The 17,405-nt window shown below is 51.0% G+C and overlaps 1 protein-coding gene across 6 annotated transcripts in view; it reads left to right on the top strand.

The window, feature by feature from the left end:
* Positions 1-17,405, top strand: part of GGT1 (gamma-glutamyltransferase 1) — a 57,028-nt gene that overhangs the window by 19,506 nt on the left and 20,117 nt on the right. Inside the window, exon 1 of one of the 6 annotated variants that reach the window (XM_021549877.3) lies at positions 7,742-7,900. The exons of 1 other annotated variant lie outside the window; for it this stretch is intronic. In XM_021549877.3, the coding sequence (XP_021405552.1) occupies positions 7,884-7,900 (17 nt within the window). In that variant the 5' untranslated portion in view covers positions 7,742-7,883. Of the gene's footprint in view, positions 1-7,741; positions 8,006-8,128; positions 8,264-15,810; positions 15,982-17,405 lie in introns of those variants that run through there. 4 more of the 6 variants (XM_085592632.1, XM_085592633.1, XM_085592634.1 and 1 more) reach the window with 4 other exon arrangements.

Genomic DNA, 17,405 nt, shown 5'->3' with positions numbered 1-17,405 from the left:
AAAGGTGTCAAAGGAGGGGTGCACGATGGCCTTTCCCTGCTGGGCACAGATCCCTGCTCCTGCCTGCCCTGCTCTGAGTGCCACCGAAAGGAGCAGCAGCGATAGTGGATGTGGAACCAAAGGATCAGCTCATCAGCACAATGGCTCTGTATGGCTCAGTTGTCTCACACCTTATCTCTGAGAGTCAGAAGGGAACACAATCTGCAGTTTACTCGTAGTGGGGGTGAAACCAGGTGGTTTGTCCTGAGGCGGTGGGAGGACCAGGGCACACAAGTGGCTCGGAGGATGGCACTGGTACCAGGAAACCCCTCCTCTGCATGTGGCTTGGAAATATCCTGTCACAGAGCAAATCCTCTTAACAAACAAACAATTGCAGGGCAGTTCAGCTGTCTCCCGGCTGTGCTTTAACACTGGGAGCACTACAATAGCAGGGATAATAGGAGCTAATGAGAAACACACCAGTGCTCCACTTGGTGTCACTGAAGGAGAATGCCTGGCTGGCAGCTCTCTGCAGACTGAGAGATAATCCTGCCCTTTCTGTGTGTGCTTCCAAAGGGCACATGACTGAGAGTGGATGTACTTTATAGCTGAGGTGGTCAGCAAGGCGGGGAGGCAGGAGTTTGCTTGGAAAGAGTGGACTCTTCTGTCAGAGTCTGCATCCTGCAGTCCTAATGCAACCCTAGGAGAGAGTGAGCCAGTAGGTGAGCATGCAAGACCTGGGAGATACCAATCTACAGAAGTGTCCCCATCTTTCTTTCATCTCTGCTGCAGTGTCAAGGGCACCCATAAACTTAAATAGAGATAGATCAGCTCATGAGCTTGCTTGGTACAACAGAGTGGGAACTAGAGTTCTCACAACGACCACAAGCTGTGGGTTTGAGACTTGGAAATCCCATCCCTGTGGATGTTTTAGCACCTCTCAGAAGGATGCTATCTTGTTTCTAAACTGAATGCAGGGTACATGGTGCTGCCAACTGTATCTAGCTGGGTGCAGCATGACTGAGTTAATTTTACCAAAAATTGCTCCTAGCATGAGAAATAGGAAAAATGGAAAGCAGAGATCCTTTCGCTATTTGCTCAAATTCTGTGCTATAAGCACATCTTGTCACCCAATTGCCCAGGAGTGGGAATGTTCCCTGTTCCCTGTCTTTCAGGCAAGTGAGGAGAGCTCAGATCAGGACAGAAGAACCACTGTTCAGGATCAAACCACAAGTCTCTTCCCCCTGGGATCCTCAATTAGCAGTGGTTAATAGAGGATGTCCAGCAAGGAGGATAAAAACAGGGGGATGTAGGTCAGTGTGTTGCTGGCTACTCTCCTTACCATCAGCCATCCGTAGCTCGGCAATTTCCTGAGATGTGGGTCTCTGCATTTAATAGTCTTTTCAAGTTTTTCCTAAACCCTTTTTTGAGCCTGAGAAAATTTTGGGTATCCACAGCAACTTATGGCACTGTTCAGCTGTGTGAAGAAATATTTACTTTGTTCTGAATCTGTCATTCACTGTTTTCATTTGATGCTTTTGTAGCTTAAATATTGGAAGAGGCAGCAGGCAGTCATTCCTCTTTCATTTTCTCTAAGCCACTCTCAGATAAATCCCTGTTGTGCCCCCTCTCAGGTTTCTGCTTCCCAAGCTGAACTGTTGGATTTGTACAGAAATAATTTCACCCTTAACTAAGTCCTCTGGCCCTGCTGTGGCCTCTACTTCACTGGGACAGCAGCCACGGGGCTGCAGCTGCACCCTGGAGCTACCTGGGAGCACGCTGGGTTTGTGATTTTGCTCTTTCTGCCAGCACTCGATCGGGTTTTTTTGACTGTGCTCAAGCCTTGAGCCGATGCTTTCACTGAACATTCCTGCCTTGCTCTTGCTGTCACTTGGCCCCCGTGACTCAGTTTCCCATTAGTAGGTTGGGGTGGGGGGATAACCATTGCTCACCCCATTTATGAATTCACACTGGCAGTCATGGTCAGGGGTTTCCATGTTGTCCATCCATCCCTGCAGGTTCTGCAGCCTGCGCAGCGCTGGGCTGGGAGTTCGGGCTCCCATCTGTGCCTGGGGACAGCCAGAGGGGCTGCCTGGAGTGTGCCCTGCCTGATGTGCCCCTGGCCCTCTGTGCAGTGCCAGGCCAGTGCCAGTACCAGTGCCAGTGCCGTGCCATGCCAGGCCAGTGCCGGGCACTCCCTGCTGGAGCCGCTGCCCTGCCCGGCACAGCCGGGCTGTGGCCGCAATCCCAATCCTGCCCATCACGGGGCTGCTCTCATTTGTATGCTGGTCCAGCTGGCTTCCAATGACAATCCTAATTATGTTTGCCTTGTGTATGATGAAGGTTACATTTCTGACTGATTTTGCCGGGCTGGAAGTGTAATTGATTAATTTAGAGTTTAAGAAAGGAAAGAGGATTAAGGCGGAGGTGAGGCTGTGCTGCCAGACGCTGCACTGACTGCTTCACACTTTCACAGCTTCAGCTTTTGTTTGCCTGCAAACCAGCTTGTCTGAGCTCCCAAGTTGTTATTTCTCGTGGCTCTGAGCTTGTTGGCAGATCCCTCAAGGCCAAGCCTCCTGCTGGGAAGGGAGCTGTAAGCTCTGGAGACATACATGCAAAGAGCTAGTGCAGGCTCCAGATTTAATTCCATTGTATCTAGGGGCAAATGCACTTGCTGTTTGGCCACGAGTTATTCATGTGGGAGCTACATATCCCAAATACCTGCGAGCTCCTGACTGAATGAAGCAGCAGACCTGCACAAGGTCCATCTGTCCATGACAGTGCAGTTTTGGGGAAGAAATCCTCTAAATGAAAAGCAATAGGGGGATTTCTTCCCTGAAACTGCAGAGTAGATGGAGATGGGGAGATACAAGATGAACACAGCATTGGCTGGGCTCTAGTCTTGGGGACTTCCTGCAGCTTCAGTGCTGGTGGAAGCAGCTGCATGCAGGCAGTCACTGCTGAGGCTCTGCATTTGATGGAGAAATGGCAGCAATAGCCCATGCAACATTCATTAGGTCTTCGACCTTTTGCTTCTTGCAGCTGTGACTCTCTTTGCAGCCCACAAGGTCCTTGGTGGTGTTTTGGGTCTGAGGCAGTGATGGGTTTTCAAGAGGACAGAGTTCTGCTACGTAATTATGGACACAGGCCTGCTCTTATTATTAGACAAATTCATCAAATTCTTGCGGTGCCCATAAAAGCAGATTTGCTGGGCTGTATATTGCCTGCATAAAGAATATTAACAAGCTGTTACAGTGAAATTGGACAGCACTGCTGTGAGCACAGGGAAGGTCACCAGTCCGCTCCAGTGACGCATGGCATTACCTTGACTCCTTAGCACAGGGGAATTCTGAGCTCCTGCTGCTTTCACAGTGAGTTAGTTTGGGAACTGAGATGCCTGGAGGATTTCTGTTACCTCCATTCTGGGAGCGCTCTGCACCCATTTCATTTAGTTTAATTTTATCTTGATTCAGTTAAGTTGGGCTGTGAAGATACTGTGAGGTTTGGATTCACAGCCTTGCTCTGAGCTGCTGCAGTGGCTGTGGTGCCTGGCAGAAAGGCAGGGCAGGCAGCTCTGAAAGCACCACCAGAGATGTTCCTCCCTGCTCTGGGAGCAGTGGGGCTGGCCAGACCCTCCTGTCCCCATCAGGAAGGGGATCACACACCTGCATTGTAGGATATCTCTTCCAGCCCTGTGGGGGCTTTCGGAGGGAGGTGGTGGGAGGCTCTGGCTCTTCTCACATTCTGCCCCAGGCTCACACTTCCCCTCTCTTTCCTTCCACCTTTTGCACCTCTCCACTGCCACCTGGACCTATGTGTGCTTTCCAGACACCTTTTCTGTCCTTCCCAGCCCTCTGCTTTCCCCTGGCAGACACATGAGACCCTCGGGAAGCCCTCCAGAGGAAGGAAGGGGAGAGTCACTGGGAGCAGCAGGAGGCCTTTCAAGGCAGCAGCACAAGATCCCCTTTGTAGCACCTTGTGCTTTTGATCAGCCTATAGAGGGGAGCAGCAAGAGTTTAAAAAGTAGCAGAGCAATGCAGTCAGTGAAGCAAATGCTGGCAAGTGTCACTTCCAGGGGCAGCCTGTGGTCCAAGGGGCTGCTTTTCTGTTCAGCCACCTGCCTTTGTTGGAGCACAGAGGTGGCTCTTGCCTGCAGATGCTTTCACAAGGCTGTTGGGACATGTAGGGGACAGTCCTGGGACATCTCCAGGCATTACCATACATTTAAGAAGCTGATCTAAGACAGGAGAAACATTGGAGGAAAGCCTTGCAAGGACTTAAAATGTACCTTGCCATGGGGCTCTGGCACTTCCAGCTTTTAAGAGGCAGAAATGTCTGATCTTATAATACATCCCTCTGGAATCCTCTGGGGTTTTTTGTATGCGTGTCTCATAAAAATATTTCTGAAGAGCTTTTGGAAAACCTGGCTTAGAAGCTCCCTAGCTGAAAGCTATGGGCTGGAGTCATGGTTTCATAAAAGAATTAAACCATCTTAAACCCCTGCAGGAGAGGCTGAAGGTAGCACCTGGTGCTGCTAAGCTTCTTTTGGAATTCGAAACCACTAAATGCACAGATTATACTGGCTCTAAGCATCTTAGCAAGCAGTTCTAAACCACTGAGAGGAAGCACAGGCCCTCGGGGGAGTATAAGGACCAGGCACTGGAGGCCAGGCTGTGGAGTCTGACCTGAGCAGACACAGTGCATGGAAGTGCTGCTGGCTGGTTGGAGGGGTGCTGCAGGGGTAGCTCAATGCTCCCCATCTCTGGCTCTGGCAGAGGGAAGTGAGTCCAGCCAGCACATGACACATTAGATGTCCTTCTGATGAGGAGATGGCCTCCCTGACAAAGACTTTTATGTTCTCCAAAGACCTCAGCACTTCTTAAAATGTGTTTACAGCTCATGGGAGGCCTGGAAAGCAACCAACTCTTTTTATTTCTTTTCAGTTTGATTGTTTTTTCTTTATTTATATCCAAAGATAAAAAGACATCTCTTGTCTTAAAAAAACCCGAATGTTTGAAGAAGCAGAACTTAGAGTGGGAATTGAGGCACAAAAGCCTTTTTTGAGCATTTCCTTCTCTTCCCACCAACCTTTCAGAGCTAGATTGTTACACACCAGTGACCCAGCATTTAGATTTAGGTGGCTGATCAGAAGCAGGTCTCCAAGCCTGTCAGTGAGAGCCCAATGTGGAAGGGGCTTCTCTGGCTGTTCTGTACCTCTCAGCCTCTGGACACTGGACTGGAGCTGTCCCCAGGACCTGACATGAGTCTCTCTTCAGGTTTTGCCCAGGTCACCAGGGTCACCCACTCCAGCATTTTGAAGATAAGAGCCACTGAGCCAAACTGACCTACTGCCCTGTTTACACCATGGATGAACTTGGATTTTACAGTGCAGGCATCTGAATTAGGTTTTGTCTCTCACCTACAACACCCTGAGGGATTTCCCCTGTGGAGTTTGACCCAGGTGATCCCTAGCCCCACTGCAGTCTGCAGGGCAGTGCCATGAGCAGACAGACAGGAAAGGGTAGTGCTGCTGGAAAAGCAAACAGGCTTTTCCTTGGAGACTTGTCTGTGTCATTAATACCTGGCATCACTGAGCTGCTCAGCACAAAAGCTCTTTTGGGCTTTGCCAGGCTCAGGTTTGGTTTGGATAACACCCATGTGTGCCACTTGTGCCCTGAGCACAGAGCTTGCTGCTCGCCTCAGTGCCACCCCGCACATGCTGTCCCTCGTGCCCTGCCACGGATGGAGCCGTTCCAGGCAGGCTGTCAGAGCCTGTGATCTTCAGCAGAGCCATTAACTGTGTTAACCTTTGAAGTAAAGTGAATTTCTAATGTCAGAACAGCAGAGACCAACATACAAACTCCTACCTTCCCATACTTTTTTTTTTGTTGCCACAGAAAGCGCTTTGGCTTTTCCCGTGCTTACCACAGCAGTTTTGTGTGCCTTAGCCCATGTTTGTCTCATCGCATCAGTCCACACAGTTCATTGGGATGGAATTTCATCCACACCTTAAAGAAATTGAGGAAGATGAAGTTGGGAAGGCTCTGGGGTGCAGGTCCTACCTCAGTGATTGCAGGCAGCAGTGCTGAAAAGGAAGAAAACCAGGAGGAAGCATGAGCTGCTTTAGAGGAGCTACCTTGTGACAAACGCTTTAAGAGCAGTGACTAAGTGCTTCCCTCCTTTGCACCATCATCCCACAGGACGAAGGAAAGGTGCTGGGTGCCACTCCCCAGGACTGGCCTGAACCCAGAGGGACCACTGATGGGGTCCCTGGCCCTGGCTGTCTCTCTCCACACTCCGGGGATCAGCTGCTACTTACTGTCCTGGAGGCTGATGACCAAGGTGCAGCCTCACAGTGAAACAGGTCAGGCCCTCCCAGGGAGGATTTCTGCCCTCCTTTTGACGCGGTTAGAGCCGAATACAGGGCTGCTCTGTGAACCTGGTCTATTCAGTGAGCCTGAGCTTGGTGAGGAGTAGCAGATCCAGGAGGCAGGGGCACGGATGCCACAGCCCCTGAGCTTGGTGAGGAGTAGCAGATGCAGGAGGCAGGGGCATGGGTGCCACAGCCCCTGAGCTTGGTGAGGAGTAGCAGATGCAGGGGCACGGGTGCCACAGCCCCTGAGCTTGGTGAGGAGTAGCAGAGGCAGGGGCACGGGTGCCACAGCCCCTGAGCTTGGTGAGGAGTAGCAGAGGCAGGGGCACGGGTGCCACAGCCCCTGAGCTTGGTGAGGAGTAGCAGATGCAGAGGCAGGGGCACGGGTGCCACAGCCCCTGAGCTTGGTGAGGAGTAGCAGATGCAGGAGGAGGCAGGGGCATGGGTGCCACAGCCCCTGAGCTTGGTGAGGAGTAGCAGATGCAGGAGGAGGCAGGGGCACGGATGCCACAGCCCCTGAGCTTGGTGAGGAGTAGCAGAGGCAGGGGCACGGGTGCCACAGCCCCTGAGCTTGGTGAGGAGTAGCAGAGGCAGGGGCACGGGTGCCACAGCCCCTGAGCTTGGTGAGGAGTAGCAGAGGCAGGGGCACGGGTGCCACAGCCCCTGAGCTTGGTGAGGAGTAGCAGAGGCAGGGGCACGGGTGCCACAGCCCCTGAGCTTGGTGAGGAGTAGCAGATGCAGGGGCACGGGTGCCACAGCCCCTGAGCTTGGTGAGGAGTAGCAGAGGCAGGGGCACGGGTGCCACAGCCCCTGAGCTTGGTGAGGAGTAGCAGAGGCAGGAGGAGGCAGGGGCACGGGTGCCACAGCCCCTGAGCTTGGTGAGGAGTAGCAGAGGCAGGGGCACGGGTGCCACAGCCCATGAGCTTGGTAAGGAGTAGCAGAGGCAGGGGCAAGGGTGCCACAGCCCCTGAGCTTGGTGAGGAGTAGCAGATGCAGGAGGCAGGGGCACGGGTGCCACAGCCCATGAGCTTGGTGAGGAGTAGCAGATGCAGGAGGCATGGGTGCCACAGCCCATGAGCTTGGTGAGGAGTAGCAGATGCAGGAGGCACGGGTGCCACAGCCCATGAGCTTGGTGAGGAGTAGCAGAGGCAGGGGCAAGGGTGCCACAGCCCCTGCTGGGCTCTCCGGCTTCCCTGCAGCCCGGGCGGCGCTTTGGCCGGACAGGACGGGCCGTGAGGGGGTGCAGCAGGCCCGCGGCAGCGGGGACACCCGCGGAGGGATGCCCGCGTGGGCCGGTGCTGCTGGCGGCGCGTTCCCCGCGGCGCAGCCCCGCGGGCGAGCGCGGCCCCGGCGCGGCCCGCCCAGCCCGGCTGCTCCCGGCTGTGCCATCTAGTGCCCAGCGCCAGCACCGGGACTGACCCAGCCTCTCACCCACAGGGGAACGGCCCGCCTGCCCCGGAGAACAGCTCTCCTCTCCCCGGGCCGGGCAGGGATGTGCTGCCGGGAGCCCTGAGATGCCGCAGCGTGGAAAATGCCGCTTAGCTCCAGGTAGGACCGCGGCGCGCAGCGAGGCTGGGGCGGACGGAGGGAGCGGCTCTGCTCGCAGGCTGCAGGTGAGAGGAGCTGGGCGCTGCCTCCTGCCACGGGCTCCAGGTAGGGACAGGAAGGCTTGAAGCTCTCGGGAATCCTGCCTCTGCTTTTCAGGCGTTGTGCTCCTGTGGCGTGCTCTAATGCTGCACACGTGTTTTAAGGGATGAAAACAATGACCTCTGACTGGAATTCTCCTATTTGGATAGATTTCAATGCTATTCCAAGGGAGCTGCAGTTAGCTGTACTTGAGTGAACACCCGAGTCTGAAAACACTTTATTTTTCAGTGTGTTTGGCATAATCTTTGTTATATCATTTCTTAGGTAAGTTCCTCATACTAAGTTGTTTTTTTTTTTTTTTCAAAAGTTTCCATGGCTATAGCTTGATTTGCCAGCTTTGATTCTTAACTCTGCCTCTGTCCTCTTTATCCTTTTCAAAGGAATACTTTTCCTCTTTACAGACCCAGTTTTATTTATAAGCTTTAAGTAAGAGCCAATGAATCAGGAGCTTACAAATTCTTGCTTCCTTCTTGCTGCATTTTTCCCCCAAATCTTTGTAAGAGATTTAATGGTGGCGTAAGGATCTTCTAACTCAAACCCATCACTATATATCTATCCTTCATATTGGTTTATCACAGTCTGGCATTACATATTTCTCTGTATTGAATTTCATCAGCTATTATTTGCCCTGCTTCGCAGATGTTTTCAAATTTTGAAGTTTTCCACAACTGTTGCTAGCTCCATATATTATCTTTACTATTTCATTACTGGGTCACAAGTAAGTATGTTGAACATGCTGCCTCTGGCATCCATAGGACGCCCCACTCAGCTTTTTCCATGTGTAGTTTTGATCATTCATTCTTCTCTTGTAACTTCTCTTGGATTAAAAATGATCACTTGATAGCTGCTTCCCAGGACATCCTGTTAGTGACTTTAGGGAGCTAGTAGTAAAACTACTCAAGAGCAGATGTGTATATCCTTGTTCTTGGGATCACATCCAGTATCTGTGAGCTCTGTCTGTGGGTTTGCCTCTCCAGGATATATTGCACAGGCACATCATGCTGCTTCTCAAATGTAAGACTTCCTACTGATTTTTTTTTTCCTTGGTACTTAAGTAAGGCTGATTAGGAAGTCTTGGGAGCCTTTTCAAATACAAAAAGGTAGCAGTGCCCCTTAGCACCTGATAGATAACTGGCTATAGTGAAAACCTGGTGGTTTTGGAGCTGGCATGCTTAGAGCTCTCCTGGGTCTGCTATTGATCTTGGCATGTTCCTGCTTTTGAAGGGACTGATCTTTGAAACTACGCTCCAGGAAATCATTTAAGGATGTGTTTGCATCCTGCTGAGCACTAAAACTGTGAGGATTTCAGTGGGAAGGAAACTCATCTTGAAAGAGATACAGTCTTTATCTGCTTTCCCTAATTAGCACTCTATCTTCCTGGAGGTGATACTCTCCACGGCATCCCCTTGGCAGCAGGAAGCCAGTGCTGGGGTTAAGTCCCCACTTGCCCAAGGCTAACCTGGTCCTGTGCCCTGAGAGCTGTTTCCAGGTGCCTGAGCCCGGGGCAGGTGCTTGCTGTGCTGTTTGCACACCTGTGGTGCCCTTCTGCCAAGACCAAGCGTGGCAGAGGCACAGTTGGTTCTCCAACAGGCTCCCAGCTGCTCAGAGGTCTGTAAGCTCTTTTATGGCTCTCTCTCAGTTCTTTGGAACTCAGTTTCTAGGGTTTCACACCTTCCTTTCTGTAATCCACTCCCATGTCTGTTGTGTGCCAAAGGCTTTCGAGTGTTTGGGTGCCAGCAAGAGTCCATTCTGTGGTTTGGTCCCAGAGCTGCTTAATTTTAACAGGGAAGCCCAAAATCTCTGTTTTGCATGAAAGCAAATGGAGGCTTGGACAGGCAAGGCAGTGTGATTTATTGCAATCATTTAGCTCCAGAAGCAGGAGAAAACCCCATTTCACTCCCCACACCTCAGTGCTGTAACCCCAAGGCCACATTATCCCTTCCCCCAGCCCCTGCAGCAGGGTCAGGGTGGGTGCCCAGCTGTAACTGGGGAGGTTTGGTGCAGGGGGGCTTCCTCCCCTGTGCTGAGGAGGTGCTTGGCCTCACCTGCATCATCTTCTCTCATGGCATGGCAGGGCTGTGCCTGGGCAGGGCACAGTGGAGCCTGGCACAGGAAGGGGTTGTGTGACAGCTGTATCCCCAAACATCCATCCCAGCTTTAATTACTCTGACACTACTGCCTGAGTGTAATTAACAGTTGAGAAAATCTGAGTGTGATTTTAATAAGCTGAGAGTAATGCAATTTGTCTTTTCTGTAAGAGATGCTTTGCAAATAAAAGCTGTAATTAAAAAGCACATGCACAGGGCAAACAGCAACTGTGCCGTGGGTGTATGAGTGCTTGGTGTGCAGCGTACCTGGCACATGGCCTGGCCTGGCACAGGGGTCCCTCTTTGGGACAGTCTTCATCATGGGGTTCCTGAGAGAGTGTAAAAACTGCAGGATTTGCCTCAATTGTGGCTTTTACAAAAGGCTCTTCCCTGTCTTCACAGATGCCCTTTGATATACTGTTGTTTTTTGATAAGAACAAGTCTCCTGGGTGTCATCCTCCCCACTGCTTTTCATTCCTGTCTCTATTGTGTTTCTGTGTCCTCACCCAGGAGCCCAAATTAGCTCCTGGCTGGTGGGATCTCTGTGGCAAAGGCCAGAGTGGCATGGGGGGAGTCAGGAAGCCTTTTCAAGAGCAGCCAGCTTTTCTGGTAGCCTCAGATCTGAACGGTCAGACCAGGCCCTGGACTCTGCCTCTCTTTCCTGCTCCTTCCTGCTCTCTTTAAAAAAATCCATATCTATAAAAGGATAATCACTTTTATCTAGTCTTCTGTCTCTGCACAATTCTGTCCTGCCCTGCTGGAGTTCAAGGTTCATTTCTGGCTGTGGGAGCTCTCACAGGGAAGCAGCCCTGTTACACCCCAAGCTCTGTTTCCCACCAACCCCCGTGACACACCAGGCTGACCTCACTGCAGTGTTCCTCTTCCTTAGTGCTGTGGGGCAGCTGTGAGGGGACAAGGTGGGAGACAGAGACACAGCAGCTGTCAGGGAATGGTCACACCCACAGCATCAGAGAGTGGGACCATTGCTCCAGCCTGTGGGAAGCCCTTTTGCCTCTCTCTGCAGGGGAAGGTGAGAGCCTTTCCCATGAAAGGCCTCTCTACCCCCTGCAAAAGTCCATTTGTGCCTGATGGCACTGTTTGCTGTGGCTCTGCAAGTTTAGGAGGTGTCTGTGTTTGCAGTACCCCTGCTCTCGACCTGTGGGAGACACTCTGGTCTTTGGGAGTGCATTGCCTGGGGTATCCCATGCATTGCCATTTCTCCCTGGGAAGGTGAGGGGCTCGAGGGGCTCAGGTGGATAGAAGGGGCTTTAAGGAGCTTTGTGCTCTGCCATGCAGGCGTGACTGGCCCACTCTGCCAGCTAATTGCAGCCCTGGCACGTTGGGCAAACAAACCAAGCCTTCCCCAGAGATCAGGTGCAAACGTGGCAAAGGCATCTGTGGGTCCCACTGGCAGAGGAAATGGGAGCAGCTGTGGGCTCAGCAGAGGGGAAGGCACCACGGCAGCCCAGAGAGGCTGGGCAGCCCCTGTGTGTGGGAGGGGGAGAGCTGCTGGGGCTGAGCCCCTGTGCAGGGCTGTGTGTCCAGCCCCTGCAGCTTGTGTGCTCCTCCCAGAGCCAGGTGTGTGTTCCCAGAGCTGTGCTGGTACAGGCTCTGCCTCCTGCCCAGCTGGCCCCCTCACACTTTCCAACAGAGGTTCCAAGTGCTTTGAGGCAGAGGTTTGCATTTTGATCTCTCATGAGTAAATGGCCATTTTCTGGTGGCCTTTGCAGCACCTAAACAAACAAGCCCTGAAGAAGACTGGAACAGGCAGGAGATGAACCAGGCAGGGACTCTTCTCTGATCTGTACTTGAGGTGTGAGTCCTGTTCTCCTGGGAGCATGAGGCATCTCTCAGGACAGGAGAACTGTTGGTGTTTGAGCACCTGTCCTTCCCTCAGTCCTGTGTCATGCTCTGCCCAGAGAAGGAGATGCTGCAAGCACCAAACCTGCCAGATTTCTTCATTCAGGTGCAGAGGCCAGTCAAGACAGGCTCCTGTCTCTGGAGTCTTCTTTTGTAGGAACTTTGTGACTGGACAGCACAGAGTCACCCAGTGGTTTCAGTGTATGGCCTTGGGCTGGTGGAAGCTGAACTCAGCTGCTTTGCTGTGGGGGGCTGTGAGAGGAGCCTGTCCCACTGTGCAGTGGTGCCCACCCCACACGTGGGCTATGGCTCGTGGTGTGCACCAAGACTGAGCTGTGCTGTGTGTTTCTCTTTTTTGACCTTAGGAGGTCAAAACTGGTGGGTTGCAGATGGCCACACAGACATCAACTGTATTGCCCAAGCCTTAGCTGGGCTAAATGTGAGCCTGAAGCACTAGGACAGTATTGGATCTGCAGTGAGTGACTTCTTTAGAAAGAAAAAATCATTTCTTTCCTAAGGCTGTTGTTCTGGGGAGCAAACCCAGAGAGTATGAAGTGCTGAGAAGCACTGGAATAAAAGAGCTGTACATCCAGATTCTCATTTGGGGTGTGAGCTATCTTGCATGGTGAGCACCTTTCCTGTGTACTGCTATATGAGCTATTTGTATGTCTGCTGAGCACCCTCCTCACCTGCCCACAGCAGGGAAAGGGATCCCAAATGTAAAGGCTCATGAAACTCTTGCTTCTGGGTGTTCATCCCCAAGATAGTTTTGCCCTCTGAAGCCTGGCAGTAGCCAGAATGGACATAGTCCCTGCCCACTCAGTGCAAATTAGAGCTTCATCCACAGCTTTCTCAGGGACTCAATGGGATTTCTTCCCTCAGCACCTAACAGCCATCAGTGGCTCTTGGCTGGGTTGATTCCCACCACTCTGTGAGCCCAGTGGCCCTGCAGTGCTGGCAGAAGGCACCCCCAGGGCTGGGAGCAGGTTGACAAGGGGGGGAGAACAGATTTGGGGATGGCTGCACAGCTGCTGTGCCCATCCCTCTCTGAGAGGCTCTACCCTGACCCTCCCTTGTGGCCCCATTGAAATCTTGCCACACTAAGGTAACCCAGGGCAGATTCTGGCTTACCAGGACACGCTGAATTTGATGCTGAGAGGTTTCATTTGTTGCTCCAAGAGCAGTAGAGCTGATCCTTCAGCAGAAACTGCTGAGAAAGGAACAAGAAGTTGTGGGGCTTCCTGAGAAGCACAGCTCTCAGGAGGCAAAGTTTGGGTCAGTGTTCATTCATGTCCAGGAATAGCTTCTGAGCCTCTCATCTCCAAGTCCTACTGATTCTTCAGCAGAATGGAAAGTGGACCTTGGCTCTTGCTGGGAAAGTCTGTGTTCTTCTGGTTTGAGAGCCCTCTCGCTTAGGTTAGACTTTAACGGTGATTAGTTACCCAACAGCTTTCTGTAATAATCTGCAAGTTTTCCATTAAGTGGCAGACACTTTGAACTTCCCCCTAGCACCTCTGTTGCAATCTAATCTGCTGTCATTTTTCCCAAGGAGATGGAGGTGCTACCTTCACGTTTTATGAATTTCCTGTTTACAGTGGAGGAGAGACCAAAGCCATGAGGAACACGCAGCACAACATCCCATGGAGCTCTAGGCACAGTGCAGGAGATCCCTGTCAGCCTCTGCTGTCCCTTCCAGCTGCCTCTGGATTTACTGTATAAATCAAGCATGTGACAGGGAAGAAAGGTGATGTCTAGGAACATGGTTAAGGAATCTGGGGAAAGATTCTTTATTCCAGCCCAGGCACTGACCTGCTCTGAAGCCCTGGGCAGGATTGTCTCTGCTGTCCTGTCTCTGAAGTGGGGATATGAATGCTTTTATCATGTGGGCCTGTAAGGCTCCCTGGCCATGATAGTAGCTTTAAGATGCTGTTAAGCAGTGATTTTTTTTTTTTTTTTTTTTTGTGGTGATGATGATAAGAATTCAGAAGTCTAGGCAGGTTATGGAGTTTGGAGATCTTCTTGTAGGTGCAGCAAGTACTGGAGGTTCATATTTGGTAGGCAGCTTTGCACAGTCTCCCCTGTGTCTCTGTCTCTTACCATGAGTATCAGTGGAAAAATAGGGGCAGGGACCTATTATTATTCTGTTCTTCCTCTTTGTGTTTACACTTTGGTTAGAGTTTAGTTTGTCACCCACCCAGCATGTTTAGGTTGTCTCCAAACAATGCTGTAAAAAACATGCTGCAACTTGAGCAAGTGGGGAACTTCCCTTGGGATGGACAGGGTCTGCTGCAGTTGTGGTTGTACTGAAAAGTACCTGTTGGGTCAGGTTCTTGATTGGATGAACACAACAGAACACCTCAATGTTAATTGTTTCTGTTTCATTCCCAATAGCTTCAAAGCCAGGGCCTCCCCAAAACAGCAGAACAAGAGGGAGTAGTTTATAGAGATTCTGTAATTTGCAGGAGATTGCAAATATAGTAGAGCAAATCTTATATCTGTAAGAGAAAGCTGATCTGAAAAAATCTATTAGGCAGCATTCCTAGCAGTTAAAAGGGGTTCTCAGTTGTGTATCTGCTTTGAGATCCCTTGACACTATCAAAGCAGACTCATTCCTCAGGGTAAGAGAGACCCAGATTGTGATGTGCCAAGGAATGCTCCTTGCAGTTTTGTAAATAGCTCTTTTACCTGAGATGGCACAGTGTTGTGTGGACAGGGGACATCTCTGGCTAGAAAAGGAACCTGTGAATGGGTAAAGGCACTGTTGTTCTCCAGTTCAGTTCACTATGCATTGCACAAGCAGCCCTTCTTGCAGGAGTAATTCCCAGATCTCCCATCCCCACCCAAATCTGGGAATTACCCATGGAGGTTCCTGTCAGTATGAGGTTTTGGTTCTTGGAGCTGGTGGTATTTGTTTGGCTGCTGTTGCGTGATCCTGTGGATCTTGGTGGAGTTCCTGGTAGAGGACAGGAACTCACAGTAATTCTGTGAATCCCACTTTGTGAAAGCCTGGACTGGCTCCTGCCTTTTCCAATTGCCTCATGTGAGAGCACGCAGAAACTTCTTGTTAGACCTGGACTGTCCCTTTATACAGCGATCCCAGACCTACCCCAACTGATTGTTTATAACCTTTGAATTGCACAAACCTCTTCCTAATGCCTGATGTGGCTTTTCATGGTCAAACAAGCCCTTCAGTGAGTGATCAACAAAACTGAAATGAAGGAAGTCAAAAATTAATTCTTTTCCCTTTGGACAGCAGTGGTACATCCTTGAGAGATTTCCTCTCCATTCACAGGGTTCAAGATTTCCTCTGATGGAGAAGGGCAGGATGTGCCTCTCAAGTGCTTCCCAGGTCAGTGTCCAAGACTACCATTTATGGGATGCATATTTTTTCTCCTCTACAGAGCTCTCAGCCCCTATGGCCATGGAGCTGGGCAGTGCTCTAGCATCAGCCAGCTTGGAAGAGTGTAGGAATGGGATTTTCTCTGTCAGGATGGGTATGGGGTCACCAGTGCTCTAATGCAGAGAGTGTCCTCCGTGTCAGAACTTGTGCCAGGGAAATCCAGCAACTTGGCAGAGAATTGTTTGATGCATGAAGAAAAGAAACAACTCTGCCAGTACAGATTCACTCTTGGGACTACCTAACATCAAAGTATTGTCTCCATTCAACTCTGATCTTTGCTCCCCACCCTCTACACTGTTCCCTTTGCCGTGAGAAAGTGCAGCACGGAAAGCACTGGACCACTCTGTTCTCATCTTGCCCTGTGAGCCTGCAATTCTTCAGGGACAGGGAGGGGGAAGGGTGGCATGCCTTTACTGCTCAAAGATAGGGCTTCATTACATCACCCTCCCCTCCTGACCACTCCCATATATGAAGCCTTGCTGCCACTCAGCTCTGTGTGACCAGTCCTGTTCTTGGAGTCCTGCTTCTGGGAACTCTTGAGGAGTAAGGGGCAAGAGAAGCAGGCAGAAGTGCCTTCTTTTGGTGTCACTGGCTGAAGGTGAACTGCATCCAGGGAGAAAAGAGTTTTTAAAGTAGTGAGTAAACAGCTGATTTTATCTTGTTGTCTCCATATTGGTTGGATTGGGGTGTGAAATAGAGGAGTTGTTTCTTTCCCTTTATTGTGTACCTTTCCAGCTCATTAATCCTATTTCATTAAAGGGTACCTTTGTTTCACAAACCTTCAGGCTTAGGTTTCAAGAGCAAGTGTTTCTCTTTTGCAAGGATGGACAGGACTTGTTCTACCGTGTTGCCTTAGGATTGGCTCAGTTGGCACAGGCAGCAGGGTCTGTGTCCAGGCAGCCTGAACTGCTGCTGAGGCATCCTTTAGGGGAGCTGCTGTGGCTTGGCAGGGTCAGCAGCACATGGACTGATGGCTTCAGGAAGAATTACAGGCTGAGATAAGAGCAAAGACCTGGCAGTCTAGTGAGCTGGGATCTCAATCCCATCACTGGGGAAGACATTTCACCTCTGCATGGTCCATCCAGCCCTTTGAAGGTACTATGTGCCACCCAAGCTGATGTTGGTATCTGCTCCTTTTTGGGTTATAAAGGTCTATGGAAAGGTTGGTGCAGGGTCATTGGCCTGAGTGTCAGTTTGACCCTGGTTTTTGCAGGTAGCATAAGTGACAAGGATTGCTGATAAGAGAAGTGCTGGTTTGGCAGGCTGACACAGGAAAGGCTCCCTAAATGACCAGAGAGGTCAGAGCTACACAAACATGGGAAGGCAGATTTCATGGGGTCCTGAAGATGAGTTCTTACTTCAGTCAATGTCCCTCTAGCAGGTGGTGCTCATCAGAGGAATCAAGGTCGAAGAAGTAGCTGAAATCCATAGATCTTGGATCCCTCTTCTTTCCATGTCATTCTGTGCTTCCTGAAAAATGTAAGCTCTGTTGGTGTGGGAGGTCAAGCACTGGCAGGTTTCTCACCTGGTACCTAGGGGAAAGACCAGGAGGCAGGTGCAGAACCAGAAAAGCAGCAGGAACAGTGGGATGATGCTGAGGGTGTGATCCAGAAGCAGGGTAGAAGGGCAATGCTGTGGGAGAGAACAGAGCTCCTGGTGCAGAGCAGGCAGAGCACTCAGCAGAGCACAGGTCAGGGGATCCTTTGTGTAGGTGGTAACTGGTCTGTGAAGGAGGAAGAAATACTCTGAAATAAATCAAGCAGTCCACATTTAATTCTTTGTAATAAAAAAAAATTCTGTTGCAAAGAACTATCAAGGGCAACTGCATCTGTATGAAAATAAGCAGATTCTGCCCAGGCAAATGAATATTTAGATACATGAAGGACCAGAACAGCACCTGGGAGACTCTCCTCTCATTAGCAGAACAAAAAGAATGGCCCTCTCTTATGTGTGTTTAGAAAACAAAGAGCTGCTCCTGCTCTTGGCTGGATCCCCTCTGACATGTCCCAGGGGGGCTCTCCAGGACCAGGGCTTTTTCTCTCGAGGTCCCAGCCCTGGG

Source organism: Lonchura striata, chromosome 15 (assembly GCF_050655825.1).
Source record: "Lonchura striata isolate lonStrDom1 chromosome 15, ASM5065582v1, whole genome shotgun sequence".
NCBI lineage: Eukaryota > Metazoa > Chordata > Aves > Passeriformes > Estrildidae > Lonchura > Lonchura striata.
Note: the sequence above shows the minus strand (reverse complement) of the source record. Positions and strands in the feature narration are given on the sequence as shown.